The sequence below is a fragment of the Heloderma suspectum genome, chromosome 1 (assembly GCF_057233095.1).
Source record: "Heloderma suspectum isolate Gila_16-S chromosome 1, 16-S_ref, whole genome shotgun sequence".
Taxonomy (NCBI): Eukaryota; Metazoa; Chordata; class Lepidosauria; order Squamata; family Helodermatidae; genus Heloderma; species Heloderma suspectum.
Window position 1 is genome coordinate 74,424,604 of NC_139458.1, and position 18,418 is coordinate 74,443,021.

An 18,418-nucleotide genomic window follows, 5' to 3' on the forward strand; every position below is an offset into this window, starting at 1 on the left:
TTAAGGCACATCCTGCCACATCCTGTTAATGAGCTCAGTGGCTACATTCACCCAGCAGTAGATCTCTGTGATGTGCTAGGTGGCTATTATTATTTTTAAGGTTTTCAGGGCGACAGCCTTGGATATGGCATTTGCCATACTTAAATAGTATCTACTAGAATCAGTCTTGAAATACAACCCTTTGGTATTTGTTTATGAGCATAAACCAGCCCAAAGAATCAATGTGACATACTGTTTGTATAAGCCTTGTGTAAGCATTTCTTGGGAAGCTGGATTGCTTTGGTTGTGCACAGTAGCTGTCTCTGGAGTGACAGATCATGCTAGAACTCATCCAATAAGTATCTCTGTTCCCAGTTAGAACTGGAAATGGAGCTGCATTTTGTGCTGAGAGACTGTGGCTTGGGTGGCAGCTGAATCTTGCTCTGTTGTGCAAGAAAAATAAAAATGCATCACCTTACATAGAAAACCAGAAAGGTGAAAGAGGTATTTTCATGGGTAAGCCTAATGGATATTGTTTGCTTTAGCCTGTTGCCATGAAATGCTCACTAGGAGAGGCTCTTCTAGCCTTCCCCAACCTGGTCCCCCTCAGATGTGTTGGACTACAACTCCCAGCATCCCAGCTGGTGGATGCTTGGAGTTGTGGTCTAACACATCTGAGGGGGACCAGGTTGGGGAAGGCTGGAGTGTGCTTCTTCTCTCACTGTCTCTGACTTCTCTGGGCTGAGTCTCACAGGGAAGCCATTGCTACTGGCCCTCCGTGGACGTTTGTGTCCCGCCCCTGTACAATTGTACAGGGCACACTGTTGAAGATGACTCAGGATGGTTTGTGATCCCAGTGCTCTCTAGGTGCTGGATCTTGCTATTCTCGTTAGCATCCACTGCTGTCTAGTTTACATCCAGATAGGTCACACTGCAGGACAGGAAGGCCTGGCGTGCTGTGGTCCATGGGGTCACGAAGAGTTGGACACGACTGAGCGACTGAACAACAACAACATGTATCCAAAAGGGGTTTCTTCATCATAACTATGTCAACATTTGAGTGGAAATACATATTTTGACTTTGATTGTAAAAATAAATTCACCATTTTGTAGTCACCAAATCTATAACAAATGTCCTACAATCGCTGCCTTAGGATTGGTTCACACATAGATATAGTTTGCTTGTATTATTCAAGATTAGGTGACTTACAACTGACTGTGTGAACTGACTCTGTTAGAAAGCATTGTGTTTCTGGTGATATGAAAGTGCAGTCTGTGGTGTTTTGATCTGTGATGGCTGTTTTACACATTCAAGTCAATACTTGATGATGTGTTATCAACATGCAAATGTGAGTCAGCCCTAAAGGGTGGTCCAGTTAACTCCTCTCGCTGATGAAATTACTTCCATCAGCAGAATGGGGAGAGGGGCAATTCCCCCTCCCCCAGTGCATCCTCAAAATATGTGGTGAGCAGATTTGTGGTGAGCAGAGCAAAATATCCCTCTGGAGCAGATTTGGTGGGGTGAGGCTGCTGGGGGGAAGAAAGATGGGGAAGTCCCATTGCACAAATGGACAATACTGAGTATCTTGCAAATGGATAGGGATGTGCGAACCCACCCAAATCCAGGTTCTCCGGGCGTCCGCCCAGCCCCTGCCCCCGCTCGCTGGTCCCTGGACTGTGCTTGAGCCCTTCCTGAGCTTGGCGAGCAGCCCATACTCACCCCGGTGGCCTCATCGAGCTCCGCGGTTGCCATTTTTTGCAAAATAAAATGGCAATGGCAGAAATGTGCATATTTGCGTATGTGCAAAATGCATTTTTTGTGAATGCACATAGTTGTGTATGCGAACTTCCGCAGTTTTGCAAAAATGTGCATTTTTGCACATACGCAAATATGCACATTTTTGTGATCATCATTTTATTTTTCAGAAAATGGCGACCGCGGACCTTGATGAGGCCCCAGGGGTGAATGTGGGCCGCTCTCCGAGTGCAGGCAGGGAGCGTGCGGGGGCAGGGGCTAGGTGAGCAGGGCTCAGGGGTGTGGGCTGGATTCCCAGACAGAATCAGGCACGCATGCCATCCCTACAAATGGATGACATTTTTAAACTGATTGTCTTTTTGGACAGAAGGGTGGGGTAGAAAATGCCTAGAAATAAATACATGGTACCTTAAATTGTTCGCCATGGTGGTTGTTCTATATATACAGAACATGTATTTATATATATAGAACCATGGTGGTTGTTCTATATATATATACACAGACATATAGGTTGTCTGTGTGCAGAGGTTTGCCACTGAGACCAGGGGATTTTTGTCCCACAATGGCCATGTTTAGTTTTAATATTTATATACCACTTTATTTGTTAAAAAGTCATCAAGTTGGTGTACAACAATTTAAACAATAAAACCCTAACACAGTTAAAAAAAATAGTTTTGGGGGAGGTTTGTGTGGCAGGGGGAAAGTCCACTTAGTTCATGAGACTGCACATAAATGGTTTGCTAAAGGGAGGCAGTCACCACAGGGAACAATTTAAAATTGCCTCCAATGTGGTGCCCATTCTGTATGCAACAGCCCATAAAAGAGAAACACTGTTTCAAGGATGAGGCTGAACCAGAGTGGTTATTTAGATTTTACGTTTGTGAGAGATGCTCCTCACAGAATGTGGTGGTAGGATTCTTCTGACTGACTGTATAGGTTGCATGTTGAGAGAGATGTAGTTGTTTTTTAATGCTTCCCCCCGATAGAAAGCTCACTACAAATAGTCAGCAAGGCAGAGTTATGCTGAACTTTCTCAAAAAATCTTCAAAAATGGTAAAATTGGGGTATAATGTGTTGGCTTTTGAATCATGATTCACAAGGCCAGTTCAGTGGGTTGAAATCCCTTGGAAAAAATGACACATTTACTTCAGCATGTTAAAACAATGATTGCATCAGCCCATGTTTGAAGACACTTGCTTTTCTCAGTCAGCCTGAAAACCTGGCTGACTATTCTTACATGGCTGATGAGCACCTTCTGGTTGCTTACTTACTCTTAAGAATTCATATAGGGAAAAGTAATGCAAGAAGAGAACATGAGAGAAGAGGCCTAGAATAGGATGCTGTCTTATATTGAGTCAGACCCTCGGTCTATCTATCCCAGTGTTGTTGACACTGGCTGGCAGCGGCCATCCAGGGTTTCAGGCAGGATTCTTTCATAGTCCTACCTGGAGACGCCAGGGATCGAACCTGGGACCTTCTGCATGCAAAACATTTGCTCTAGTGACAGCAGCAGAGAATATGGCAGGACTTACCAAGAAGCAAGCACTTGGAGACTACCCAAGAGGTTTAGGGACCAGAGTCTTGTCCCTCTTCTGTTAAATTGATATGTCCTTGGTTGTGCTTTTTGTTGTAGGCTGTGCAGGAAATAACTCCAGCCTTTATTGTTGTGCTTTTGCTGCTCTCCCCCCCCCCCACCCAGAAGTTGACCTGCCTCTGAAGAAGGATGGCTTCACATCAGAGGGGACTACACTGGAAGCCTTGTTACGTGGAGAAGGGCTTGAAAAGAAGATAGATACTAAAGAGGAGGACACTCTACAAGAAATCCAGGTGACTGAGAGCTCTTCTGTTGGCCTGGTCACATTTTCAATCTATATAATACTGAACTGAGTGCTTATAAGATGTTGTTTAGTCTCTTAACTCCAATCTATTCATTTCTTGTGACTTTTATGCAATAATCTACACATGAATGCAAATACCACTTTGGTTGCTGTAGGTAATCATAAATTGCTGTACATAACCATAATTCCCAGTTTGTTCCTGTGTGCATGCACGTGTGTGTGTGTGTGTGTGTGTGTGTGAGAGAGAGAGAGAGAGAGCGATTGTATTGCTCTGATACTGTGCAGGTGTGCCATAACAAACCATTGTGTGGGACAATAAAATAACAGGTGGGAGAACACTGCCAATGCAGCTCAGTGGGCAGCCCAGTTAATTCTCCCTTACTCCATAGTTAAGGTAAATACACATAAAATAGAGGACTCTGGGAAGGACTAGGTTTGCACAAGACACTGCACAGCAAGAAGTACAAATTAATACCTGCACCAAATAGGTCAGGGACATCCTGCAATAGACACATTTGCATCACAGTGCTACATGAAGAGCAAGTACTGTGATAGCATGGCTTTTTGCCATTTTTTTGTAAAAAAATAAATCATGTTATTTTTTATTTGACATTTGAAGCAAATTCAGGATTTTGGATATTTATTATATTACAGAAGTTTCCTGTAATTTGGGCGTGAAATACTTGTGACAAAGTGAACGTTGATAAGATAGGTTTCAGCTCAAAGGGAGTACTGCAAAATGGGGTTAGAAGAAATATGTTTAAGCATGAAAGCTTCAGGTGTGTCCTTTGAGCCTCTACACAGTCCTGATTGGCTGCTGCTTTGGTGCCATTTTGCTTTTTCAAATCAGTTTTCTTCCTGGACACATGGTCCTTCCAGTCAAAGTTTTAATTGTCCCTTCACTCAGCAGCATTCACAGAATTTTATTTGGCTCCAGGTGTTGTTGTCCTTAATTTGTAACCTTCCCATGTTTCCCCACCACTTCTTCGGTCTTCTTCCTTTCTAGGGAAAGTCTAAGGAGGGAAAGATGGAATAGTTGCACAGTGCCTTTTGATTGCTGGCGCTAGGAGCTGTCCATCTGAAAGCACCTACAGGCATCATGTAGCCTAGTGTGACTGGCAACATAATGATGTCACTACTCCTAGGAAGAAGAACAAAACCAATTTAAAAAAGAAATGGCACTAAAGCTGCAGTTGATTTGGGCTGTGAAAGGCTGCAAACAGCTGTGAGCAAGGGAAGGATCATATCAAAGAATATGTCCCTACCCCTGCCTGGGCTCTACTTTTCATGCTGAAAATGTTCATTTGTAAATATTTGGCACTCCCTGAGAGCAGGTTTGGAGCTTTTAGTCTATAACCTGAAGTGGCCTGATCCATGTTGCTTGTGTATTTAGACAAAAGAAGTACATCCATCCATAATATATATGTTTTCTTCCTGTCTTTGCCCTTCTGCTAAAAATCCTCTGTTGTGCTGGGATTTGTTTTTAATTACTGTTTATTGTTTTAACTACAGAGGGTTTTGGAAAATGATGAAAATGCAGATGAAATGAATGAGGAGGAAGAGATGGAAGAAGATATTCCAAAACGAAAGAACAGACCCAGAGGACGGGTAGGTTGCTTTAACCAGATAGGAGGAAGAAAGTGGGGAGGGCATTCTCATATTCACACACTGCTTCTACATGTTTATCCATAGATAGACACAGAGCTTAATGATACCTATGGTTGCAAAGATATGTGATGAACAATTATTCATTTGTTTCTAATATAGACTTGCTCGCTTGTGGGTTGTTGGTTTTTCCACTTTCTGATTTTGTCTTCGTCTGCCAGTTTAATGAAACCATAATGGAAAGAAAGAAAGAAAGAAAGAAAGAAAGAAAGAAAGACACACACAATATGCATGCACATATTTGTGTATACAGGGTAACTTTGATTATTTGTTGCTTGTTTTATCTGCATTTTCAGATGAACTGAAGCTTTATCTTTTCCCTTGGCAGTTTCTGTGCAGGGAAGAGCTGGCTATTGATCAGTGTTCTCCGCATGGTTCTGCAGCTGGAGGCTCTCAATAATCAGATCCCCTGGCAAGAAACCCACACAGCGTGAAGTCAGGCAGCTCACCCCTCCCACTCTTCATGCTGCCTGACTGTTCTGGCCCTCCCTGCTCTCTGGAGTGAGCTGCTGGAGGCTCTCAGAACTGAGTGAACATCAGCCTCTGCAAGCCTCCGGTAGCAAATTCACAGCAGGGAGTTCTTCTACATTAGCCAAATGTTCACAAACTCCTCTATACTCCTCCATCAATATCCTCCTACTAAATGGCCTGTATGGGGCGGGGGGAAGGCCACCTATGATCTCCTATATTGTAATGTGCCACAGGCAGAATGCAGGAAGGAGCTGCTAGAGGCATTATGCTACAGATTCTTAACTGTAGGAAGATTCCAAGACTGAGAAGAAGAATAAACTACAGGTTATATTTTTGTCTTCCCATACATTCTCCTTCTTGTCCTTCCTCTTTCTATTCTTGAACTCTCTTTGCCCCTTATCCTCTCTGCTTGTTCCATCTCTCTTGGCTTCACTTGCTGTTTACTGTGGCTGCCATTGGTTTTGAGCTCACCTACACATTACACAGAATGAGGGATACTATAGCCCTGTGCAGGTGTTCTCCCAAATGTGTGAGGGCTCCAGGGATGTAGGACAATGGGGCCGTACATACTGTCCCTGCCCCCTACTTCTCCATGCCCACTAGCCCCCAGCCTCCTTTGTTCCTGAGTTTCTTGTGTTGAACAGCAAGGTCTGAAGGAATGTTCTGCTCACGTTCACTTGAACACAAGTAGAACACTTAACATGATCAAGATGCTGCTCAACATGGCAAGGTTGGAGATGGAGAAGGCGGGTGCTAGTATGCAGGGGCAGGGCTAGCATGAGCAATCCCATTGCCCCTACATGCTTTGAAACCCCACACATTTGGAAGTATGCTTGTATAGGGTTTATGTGTGATGGCATAGACCTGCATCTTTAAATGCAGGTCTGCCCAATTCACACGTAAAGTAGGGTGGGGTAAGGGATGTATGAGAAATTCATTTCAGTTCATTTTTGATCAGCATTTACCTGAGAGCCAGTGTGGTGTAGTGGCTAGAGTGTTGGACTGGGAGCCGGGAGATCCGGGTTCTAGTCCCCACTCAGCCATGGAAGCTCACTGGGTGACTTTGGGCCAGTCACAGACTCTCAGCCCAACCTAACTCACAGGGTTGTTGTGAGGATAAAATGGAGAGGAGGAGGATAATGTAAGCCGCCTTGGGTTCCTTGCAAGAGGAAAAAAGGCAGGATATAAATGCAATAAATAATAATAATAATAGTTCACACCTTCCAGGTCAAACAGACTCAGACACAATCTGCAGTCGGAGTCCTTACATTTCCAAGCTTGCAGTGTTATTTGTGGACCCCCCCACCAAATGCATTCGATAGCGTGCGTACATTTGAAAATGTACACAAATACAGTTTAATCAGTGGGAGAAGAATACGTACATTTCAAAGATGTGCATGAGCAATGCATGCATTTGGAACAATATGCATGAAAATATGGGCAAAAGAAAAAAACTAAGCTTGCAATCTGATATGGAAGGAGCTTCCAGGTGGAATTTAGAGAACTTCGACAAGCTCGACTTTGCTGACTTGCACATCCCTAGGTGGGGTAGACTGGGAGGACTGAATCCCCTCACCATTTGCACCTCCCCCTCCCCCTAACCTTGGTGGTATGGGGATACCAAGTCATCTTGTCTGCCTCCTGAGGAATCTGTGTAACGACAAAGTAGCAGCGGTAAGAACAGACCATGGATCAACAGACTGGTTTAAGACTGGGAAAGGAGTATGGCAGGGTTGTATACTCTCACCCTACCTATTCAACCTGTATGCAGAACACATCATGCGACGTGCTGGGCTTGATGAAGCCAAGGCTGGAGTTAAAATCGCTGGAAGAAACATTAACAATCTCCGATATGCAGATGATACCACTTTGATGGCTGAAAGTGAGGATGAGCTGAGGAACCTCATGACGAAGGTGAAAGAAGAAAGTGCAAAAGCTGGCTTGCAGTTAAACCTCAAAAAAACCAAGATTATGGCAACCAGCTTGATTGGTAACTGGCAAATAGAGGGAGAAAATGTGGAGGCAGTGACAGACTTTGTCTTTCTAGGCGCAAAGATTACTGCAGATGCTGACTGCAGCCAGGAAATCAGAAGATGTTTACTTCTTGGGAGGAGAGCAATGACAATCTTCTTGATAAAATAGTGAAGAGCAGAGACATCATACTGACAACAAAGGTCCGCATAGTTAAAGCAAAGGTATTCCCCGTAGTAACCTATGGCTGCAAGAGCTGGACCATAAGGAAGGCTGAGCGAAGGAAGATAGATGCTTTTGAACTGTGGTGCTGGAGGAAAATTCTGAGAGTGCCTTGGACTGCAAGAAGATCAAACCAGTCCATACTCCAGGAAATAAAGCCAGACTGCTCACTTGAGGGAATGATCTTAAAGGCAAAACTGAAGTACTTTGGCCACATCATGAGAAGACAGGATACCCTGGAGAAGATGCTGATGCTAGGGAAAGTGGAAGGCAAAAGGAAGAGGGGCCGACCAAGGGCAAGGTGGATGGATGATATTCTGGAGGTGACGGACTCGACCTTGGGGGAGCTGGGGGTGGCGACGGCTGACAGGAAGCTCTGGCATGGGCTGGTCCATGAAGTCACGAAGAGTTGGAAGTGACTGAACGAATAAACAACAACTCCCCCTAACTGTTCCTTTATACCACTTTTCTCCCAGCAGAGGTCTAATACTGGAATTGAGCTCAGCTAGAAGAAAAGTCCTGGGAAAGGGGAAGCTCTGGGTAACAAGCAATGTTAGAGCAATACAACAATGGAACCAATGACCTAGGGAGGTGGTGGGCTCTCCCACGCTGGAGGCGTTCAAGACAAGGCTGGACAACCATCTGCCAGGGATGCTTTGACTTGGATTCCTGCATTGAGCAGGGGGTTGGACTTGATGGTCTTATAGGCCCCTTCCAACCCTACTATTCTATGATTCTATGATACTAAGCAGCAGGTGGGAGTGGGCTCAAGACCCCTTGCCTGAAGACCTGTTTGGTCTGACTTACTCCCCATCTTTGCATTACATATGACCAACATTAAAAGTGAGGTCTGAATTATTTAACAATACCAACCAAAGGGTTTTTCCTCTGCTTATAAATCAGAATATCTGCTCTGTAGTAACTCAAGTGTGTGTGTGTGTGTGTGTGTATATGTATGGAGGTCACCACAGTGTATGGCTTATGGGGTGCCATATATAATTGATTCCATTTCCTGATCTACCATTTTGCGTCTAGCTTTCCCCATCTCCCACCCACCATTTTGTATTTCCTGCATCTTGTCTAATTTGGTCCTCAGAATGAATACGGGACTAACATTTACAGAAGTTGATTTTGGGAGGGGAGAGATTTTGCAACATTGGACCTGTTCTGTGAATGATTCTGCTTGATCATAATTTGCCATGCTCTGGCTTAGCCCACTTTTGGAAGGTTTTCTAAGATTTCAGGACAGATAAAAAGGATATTACTTGGCTGCCATTGACCAGGACTTGTGGAGCTCTGCTAGCCATTTTAGTTTTGTGTTAGGATATCTACTTTGTAGAAACTAAGATATAGATTTGTGCTTATTTAGGTAGGCTATCCTGGTATATGACTCATAGGGTTGTTGTTGTTGTTCAGTCGTTCAGTCGTGTCCGACTCTTCGTGACCCCATGGACCATAGCACGCTAGGCCTTCCTGTCCTGCGCTCTCTCCCGGAGCGTGCTCAAGTTCATATTCATTGCATCAGTGATGCTATCTAGCCATCTCATCCTCTGCCGTCCCCTTCTCCTTTTGCCTTCAGTCTTTCCCAGCATCAGGGTCTTTTCCAGGAAGTTTTCTCTTCGCATTAGGTGGCCAAAATATTGGAGCTTCAGCTTCAGTATCTGTCCTTCCAATGAGCAGTCAGGGTTGATTTCCTTTAGGATGGACTGATTTGACCTCCTTGCAGTCCAGGGGACTCGTAAGAGTCTTCTCCAGCACCACAGTTCGAAAGCATCAATTCTTCGGTGCTCAGCCTTCCTTATAGTCCAGCTCTCACAGCCATACATTACTACTGGGAAAACCATAGCTTTGATTAGACGGACCTTTGTCGGCAAGGTGATGTCTCTGCTTCTTACTATGCTGTCTAGGTTTGCCATAGCTTTCCTCCCAAGGAGCAAGCGTCTTAATTTCATGGCTAAAGTCACCGTCTGCGGTGATCTTGGAGCCCAAGAAAGTAAAATCTGTCACTGCTTCCATTTCTTCCCCTTCTATATGCCAGGAAGTGATGGGGCCAGATGCCATGATCTTCGTTTTTTTAATGTTGAGTTTCAAACCAGCTTTTGCACTCTCCTCTTTCACCCTCAACAAGAGGCTCTTTAGATCCTCTTCGCTTTCTGCCATTAGGGTGGTATCGTCTGCATATCGGAGGTTGTTGATAATTCTCCCAGCAATCTTAATTCCGACCTCTGATTCATCCAACCCGGCATTTCTCATGATGTACTCTGCATATAAGTTAAATAAGCAGGGTGACAATATGCAGCCTTGTCGTACTCCTTTCCCAATTTTGAACCAATCGGTTCTTCCATCTCTGGTTCTTATTGTTGCTTCTTGACCCTCGTACAGGTTTCTCAGGAGACAGGTAAGGTGGTCTGGTACTCCCATCACTTTCAGAATTTGCCACAGTTTGTTGTGATCCACACAATCAAAGGCTTTAGCGTAGTCAATGAAGCAGAAATAGACTGGAATTCTCTTGCTTTCTCCATGATGCAGCAAATGTTGGCGATTTGATCTCTAGTTCCTCTGCCTCATCTAAACCCAGCTTGTACTTCCGGTAGCTCTCGGTTCACATACTGCTGAAGCCTAGCTTGTAGGATTTTGAGCATCACCTTGCTGGCATGTGAAATGAGCACAATTGTGCGGTAGTTTGAACACTCTTTGGCGTTGCCCTTCTTTGGAATTGGAATGTAAACTGACCTTTTCCAGTCTTGTGGCCACTGTTGAGTGTTCCAGATTTGTTGGCATATTGAATGCAGCACTTTAACAGCATCATCTTTTAGGATTTTAAATAGCTCAGCTGGAATACTGTCATCTCCACTAGCTTTGTTGTTACTAATGCTTCCTAAGGCCCACTTGACTTCACTCTCGAGGATGTCTGGCTCAAGTTCAGTGAGTGCACTATCATGGCTATCAGGGACATTCAGATCTTTCCTGTATAGTTCTTCTGTGTATTCTTGCCACCTCTTCTTAATCTCATCTGCTTCTGTTAGGTCCCTGCCTTCTTTGTCCTTTATCATGCCCGTCTTTGCACAAAACGTTCCCTTGAGATCTCCGATTTTCTTGAAGAGATCTCTAGTCTTTCCCATTCTGTTGTTTTCCTCGATTTCTTTGCATTGTTCATTTAAGAAGGCCTTCTTGTCTCTCCTTGCTATTCTCTGGAACTCTGCATTCAGTTGGGTATATCTTCCCCTTTCTCCCTTGCTTTTCGCTGCCCTTCTTTCGTGAGCTACTTGTAAAGCCTCATCAGACAGCCACTTTGCTTTCTTGCATTTCTTTTTCTTTGGGATGGATTTCGTTGCTGCCTCCTGAACAATGTTACGGACCTCCGTCCATAGTTCCTCAGGCACTCTGTCTATCAGGTCTAATCCCTGAAATCTATTCCTCACCTCCACTGTATATCCATAAGGGATACGATTTAGGTCATACCTGAACGGTTTAGTGGTTTTCCCGACGTTCTTCAATTTAAGCCGAAATTTTGCAAGAAGCAGCTCATGATCTGAGCCACAGTCAGCTCCAGGTCTTGTTTTTACTGACTGTATGGAGCTTCTCCATCTTTGGCTGCAAAGGACATAATCAATCTGATTTCGATATTGACCATCTGGTGATGTCCATGTGTAGAGTCGCCTCTTGTGCTGTTGGAAAAGAGTGTTTGCTATGATCAGCGTGTTCTCTTGGCAAAACTCTATTAGCTTTTGTCCTGCTTCGTTTTGTACACCAAGGCCATGCCTGCCTGTTATCCTGGTGATTTCTTGACTTCCTACTTTAGCATTCCAATCCCCTATGATGAAGAGGACATCTTTTTTTGGTGTTAGTTCTAGAAGGTGTTGTAGGTCTTCATAGAGCCGATCAACCTCAGCTTCTTTGGCATCAGTGGTTGGGGCATAGACTTGAATTACTGTGATGTTGAATGGTTTGCCTTGGATTCATACTGAGATCATTCTATCATTTTTAAGATTGTACCCCAGTACTGCTTTTCCCACCCTTTTGTTGACTATGAGTGCTACTCCATTTCTTCTAAGGGATTCTTGCCCACAATAGTAGATATGATGGTCACCTGAATTAAATTCGCCCATGCCTGTCCATTTTAGTTCGCTGATTCCCAAGATGTCGATGTTCAATCTTGCCATCTCATGTTTGACCACCTCCAGCTTACCTTGATCTGACATTCCAGGTTCCTAAACAATATTGTTCTTTACAGCATCGGATTTTCTTTTCACCACCAGACACATCCACAGCTGAGTGTCCTTTTGGGTTTGGCCCAGCCACTTCACTCTTTCTGGCGCTACTTGGAAATACCCTCTGCTCTTCCCCAGTAGCATATTGGACACCTTCCGACCTGAGGGGCTCATCTTCCGGCGTCATATCTTTTAGCCTTGTGATACGTTCCATGGGGTTTTCTTGGCAAGAATACTGGAGTGGGTTGCCATTTCCTTCTCCAGTGGACCACATTTTGTCAGAACTCTCTGCCATGACCTGTCCGTCTTGGGTGGCCCTGCACGGCATAGCTTATGGCTTCACTGAGTTACGGAAGCCCCTTCGCCACAACAAGGCAGTGATCCATGAAGGGGACTCATAGGGTACAGTAGGTAATTGCCTCTGGCACCTGAGCCCCATTTTCCAGCTGTTCTGATTGGTGGATCTTGAGGTTCTAGTAAAACACAAAGTAGATGTCAGAAGCCTGAAATCTGCCCACCTTTGTTCTAAAGTAAGCTGAGTCTGGAATGCAGGGGGAGCCAGTGTAGGCACAGACGCTTTGGTACAATGTGTTCTCTGCATCCTCTCCCAAACCAATAAATGCAATTGTACAAAGCACCTCATACTTTTTTCTAGCAGAAATGGCTCGTTTCCCATATCTGCTTTAAGTCATCATTGCCAGAGATTTTCTGAAGCAGTCTAGATCTTCTGAGACACATAAATCTAGACTTCAGGCCTATTAAATGTTCAGTTGTTTCAGAGCACAAGCGAGGGGATCAAAGGGACTGCGACAGAAATAACACAGAAGAGTGAATGCGCCGGTCATTCCAAATTTGTGCACGTCCGTTCCTTTCCTTCTGCATGATTTCATTTTTAATCTTGGGCCCCTTCATCTGTCCTTCTGGCAAGCATCCCTGTTTGGCTCCGTTTGAGCACTCCAAGGCTGCTCTGCTGAAGCTTTTTGGCTATATACATCAATTCCTTGCTGTACAACGACAGGAGGCTGAAGGCAGTCATGGATGACTGAATGCCACATACTGAAGCACTGACAGCAAGCACGTGGCACTTCGGTTTGTGCCTCTGGGGTGGCTGTCTATTTGCCAGCCCCCCTGAGGCCAGCCATGAAATATGGGCATGTTGGTACAGCGATTTGAAGGCCAAGGACATGTGAATTTGCAAAGACAGATTTCAGAGGTTTGTCTAGAAATAACGGGCAGGGCAGTAAGGCCTTAGATTCTAGAGGAAAGATTACACAGCTTGAGATCGTGAGCATTCGTGATCCACAGTAAGACATTAATCTTATTAATGTGGCAATATCCACATGGTCTTAAGCATTGGTCACCCATGCTTACGTGACCAAGAGCATTATGTCAAGGTTGGCACCAGATGCGAGAGGTGCCCCCTCAGATATCAGTATGCTCCCCACCCAGCAGTCTTAACAGCAGTGAGCAGCAGCAGCAGCACTGCCACGTTTCATGGCAAGCACTTGCAAGCCGCTTGCCATTTTGAGATTCCCACAATGCCTGGACGTACTGTTTCTGCAAGGCATTGTGGAACCATGGAAGCGGTGGCTTCCCATTTGCCCACAGCTGCTGCTCGGTCAGTCTGAGCCCAGGGACAGGGGTGGGTGAGAGGGCATCAGCGCTGCGCCACTATGACCCTGGCTGGTACCCAAGGATGCTGAGAGCTGCTGCTGGCCCTTCATTATGAATGCAAGCTAGCCTGCACTCCCCTGACTGTGCCTATGACATGATTATATCTTCCTTGTGCACAGAATTTTTAGCAATTTTAAATGATAAGTAGCCTTGGATTTGACAGTACTTTGGAATGACCTCATTATTTTAAGGTTTATCGTGAATGGTGGACAGCTCGATGAAAATGTCAACCCAGTGTGCAGCTGCTGTAAAAAAGGCAAACTCCATGTTAGGCATAATTAGAAAAGGAAATGAGCATAAAACTGCCAATATCATACTGCCTTTGTACCAGTCTATGGTGCAACCACACTTAGGGTGCAATCCTATGCATGTTTAGACAGAAAAAAGGCCCACAACTCCCAGCATGCGCCATGTCTGGCTGGGGCATGCTGGGAGTTGTAGGCCTTTTTTCCGTCTAAACGTGCATAGGATTGCACCGTTAGAATAGAGTGTACAGTTCTGGTCACCATACCTAAAAAAAGATATTGTAGAGCTGGAAAAATTGCAGAAAAGGGCAATTAAAATGATCAAGGGGTTGGAACATCTCCCCTATGAGGGAAGGTTACAACAGCGGGGATTGTTTAGCTTGGAAAAAAGGAGGGTAAGGGGAGACATGATAGAGGTCTACAAATGCATGGTGTGGAGAATGTGGATAGGGAGACATTTTTCTCCCTCTCTCAAAATACTAGAACCTGGGGTCAACCCATGAAGGTGATTGGTGGGGGATTCAGGACAGAATCCCCCACCAATTAGCTTCATGGGTTGACCCTGAAAGTACTTCAGGATGTACTTCTTCACACAGCACATAGTTAAAACTACAGAATTCGCTGCCACAAGATGTAGTGATGGCCACCAATTTGGATGGCTTTAAAAGGGGGCTAGACAAATTCCTGGAGGAAAAGGCTATCAGTGGCTACTAGTCCTGATGGCTATATGCTACCTCCAGTACCAGAAGCAGTGAGCCTATGTGCACCAGTTGCTGGGGAACATGGGTGGGAGGGTGCTGTTGCACTCGTGTCCTGCTTGTAGGTTCCTGGTCGACAGCTGATTGGCCACTGTGTGAACAGGATGTTGGACTAGATGGACCCTTGGTCTGATCCAGCATGGCTCTTCTTATGTTCATATGTGAATTAACCCGCTATATTGTGAATATGCAACAATTCCTTTATCGGCGACAAAACAGGAATTTTTTACTTTGCACTTTTTCGTTACTTGTTTAAGGTTTCTGAGATTCATGTTTTGGGGAAAAAGCAGAAAATTAGCTGTTGCATTAACATCTTGGTTTCATTCTAGGCCCGGGGCTCTGGAGGTGGCAGGCGAAGGAATGATGTTTCTTCTATGGATGACCATGATAAACCTTACGTCTGTGACAGTAAGTAGTCTCACAACTTTTCATTTTGCTTTCAGCTTGGTCCAGTTACTTTATAAGCAATCAGAACATAATTTATTTCTTTCCAGGAAAAAAAAAACACCAAAATGTTTTACTTCTTTATGGTTTGCTTATCTGCCACTACCACCACTACTTGCTGTTGCTATTTTTGCATGGGTGAGTGAAAATGAAACCCTCAGCAAGAGCCCACATTATTTTCTGCTCTTATAGCTCCTCTCTCTCTAATTTTATGCTTCTCTTGTGGCTTTCTATGCCTTTGTCTCTTTCTCCACCCCATGAGTCACTCTTTTTTCCTTCTTTTTCTGGTTCAGATGGGGCCAAATTAAATATTACATGGGAGATTGTGTAAAGGCCTCCCACTGTTCATTTTTAAACTAAAAGTAACAACTAGTGGCTGCCAGTTTGAGGAATGGTGAGACCGGGTAGAAGTGGCTGCTTAACCTCTCCTTTCTGACCATTTTTTTAATCAAAATCAGCCCCCCACCTACTTTTCTACCTGTGCAGGGAAAAGATGCAGAAATATATTCCAAATGGTGGAAAAGCAACTTGTAGGTTGGGGATGATTCAGTGTTGGCTGGTGGCCATTGTGGCTGGTGGGACAGGAGGTAGAGCCAAGCAGTCAATGGAGGCAGAGCCAAGTACATCTAATTTGCTAGACAATATCCCAACCCCATAAAACCAGCACCAAAAAGTCATTCAGCTTAGTCACACCACAAGAATCCAGCCAAAACCATTAATGCAGAACACACAGGTCATGCCAGCCAGCCTAATAATAATAATAATAATAATAATAATAATAGCAAGACAAGATGCTCCATGTATAATTCACTTGCAGCACAATTGTATGCCTGTCTACTCAGAAGCAAGGCCCATTGGGTTCAGTGGAGCTTACTCCCAGATAAGTGTGTATAGGATAGCAGCTTTAGAATTTAACCACAATAGTCAAGACCACAGCATGCAGCAAGAATAAAAACAAACAGAACAAGATGCACCATGCCAATGTACATGGTATAACATACATCTGCAGTTGACTCAGGCCATTATCTGAAGAAGGAAAGCTCGTAGCACGCTCACTCACCTATCCCAGGATCATTAGCTAATCTACCTTTGAGAAAAACTAATTCCCAAGGTTAAATGGTACAACCCATCTGGAAGTAAGGCAAAGTAGATCCCACAAGTCTGAAGTTTGCCCACCGCTGGGTTAGACAATACTGAGTTAGATGGACCAGTGGTTTAACTTGGTATAAAGCAATTTCCTGAAGGAGGGAGTATTTATATATATATATATATATAGAGAGAGAGAGAGAGAGAGAGAGAGAGAGAGAGGGAGGAGGCAGATAGGGATGAAATGGGAAGGGGGAAAGGATCATGTGGGGATAGACAGAGTGAAGAAAAGGACTGGGCAAACTGATGGATGGATAGAAAGGATTCAGAGTAATGGAGGAGGGGGAAACAAATAAGAATATGTGGATGGATTGATATGAGCTCAGATGTATAAAGCAAGCAGGGAAAAAGCATAGCCTGAGTTCCATTACAGAAGCACAACACACAAGCCCTGCATGCACTCAGCAAAAACAAAAACAGATTGAGATATTACAGATTTGCAGACCGACACCCTCTTCAGGAAATGATGTGGCCACCTGTTTGGATGCACAGCAGAGAAGAATGATTTGTAGTCCTTCCCCATCCACAGACCAAGACCCAGAACAGACCAAAAGAAAGATACAGATTTGTCAACAGCAAGTTAGATACCTATTATTTTGCCAATCAACAGCCAGGATGAAGCTAATGTACAGGTCCATAGAAACTTTATTCACGGTGCAATCTTAAGCATTTTTACTCTGAAGTAAGTACCATTGAGTTCAATGAAACTTCCTTGGTAAGTATGTTTAGGATTGCAGCTTCACTCGTACACAGTGAAGTTACACAGGGGTGGGGTGGCACATACTGCAGGGGGGCTGCTTCAGGTTCATGGGGGAAGGGAAAAGCTTGCAGCCCCCTCTTCTCCACAATGCCCCGACGCAGTGGTTGGTTTTCTGCCACCAACAGCTGCAGAAAAGCAGCAATCTGGGTTGCTTCAGGGTCTCAGGGGAAGGGACGAGGTTTCAGCCCTTCCCCTCCGACCTCAGACATTTTAGGTTCACTCAGAGGCAGTTGCCCCCTGCCCAGCAGGAAAGGCGAAGCCTCACTTCAAGGCCCTCCAGGTGGCCTGAGGCTGCTGCACCCCACAGAGCTGGCTTTTTTCATCCCACTGCCGCTGGGAAATGAATGGAGACAAAGCTCAAGGTCGGTTTGTTTTTTACGTTTGCCAAGTAACACCCCCTGCCCAAATGTTCCCAGTCACCCAGGCCACTAGAGGAAAAAAGAATGCTATTTCCCACAAATAATTTAAATTAAGAACTAATGACCTCCCCTCCCCACCCCAAGCAACCAACATGAACTCAGAACAGTCTTTGTGCTGATCGCACTGGTTTCCAAGGGAGCCAAGAAAATGAAATTCACTGTGCAGGGTAGTCATATGCAGGCACACCATGTGGGACAATTTAAAACCCAGTTGGTCACGGGTTCCTATCAGTTTCTGTTAACGTTACGGTCCTGATTAGCTCCATAGAACCGGATCAGGACCAAATGTGAGAGTGAGCGGTCCTCTTTTCAAACTCCCTCACTGCCTTTCACACTCAATAAAGACACTGTAGGGGAACGTTCTGAACATGTGCACCCACTGAGCATTCTCAGAACTCTCCCCTTGTTCTGTGGTACTCAGCTAAGCAGTGCTGGGGGCAGGAGGCACCAAGGCAGACCGACCCACAGAGGGAATCAAGCATCCACCAGCACACTCTAGTTCCATTAATGGGTAAATGCCTGTGTAGTTGGGGGGAAATTGAGATGTACCTAGCTTCCAGTCGCTAGTGGATGATTTTGAGCAGAAACGTATCAGGAGGAGAAAGGGGCAAAACAGACCCATTTCCTCATGCTGTCCCTCCACTCAAACTATGAAATTGCTTTTAATTTAAACACACAAACACCACCTGGAAACTGTTATACACATCATCCATTGAACATCTAGCTTAGCCTAATGATTACAAACCAATACAGACTTCAGTACTTAGATACTTCATACTATCTGGTGATTCTCTTTTCTAAAACCCTCAAAAGGCTAAATCTCACAGTATTCTTTCTCCATTTCTGACTTGGACAGCAC

General features: G+C 44.7%; 1 protein-coding gene across 1 annotated transcript in view; it reads left to right on the forward strand.

Moving 5' to 3' along the window:
* The window catches only part of DPF3 (double PHD fingers 3), a 297,459-nt gene that overhangs the window by 193,245 nt on the left and 85,796 nt on the right, over window positions 1–18,418 (forward strand). The window contains exons 4-6 of the mRNA XM_084847675.1: window positions 3,435–3,562; window positions 5,086–5,181; window positions 15,120–15,198. Of these exons, the coding sequence (XP_084703801.1) occupies window positions 3,435–3,562; window positions 5,086–5,181; window positions 15,120–15,198 (303 nt within the window). The remainder of the gene's footprint in view (window positions 1–3,434; window positions 3,563–5,085; window positions 5,182–15,119; window positions 15,199–18,418) is intronic.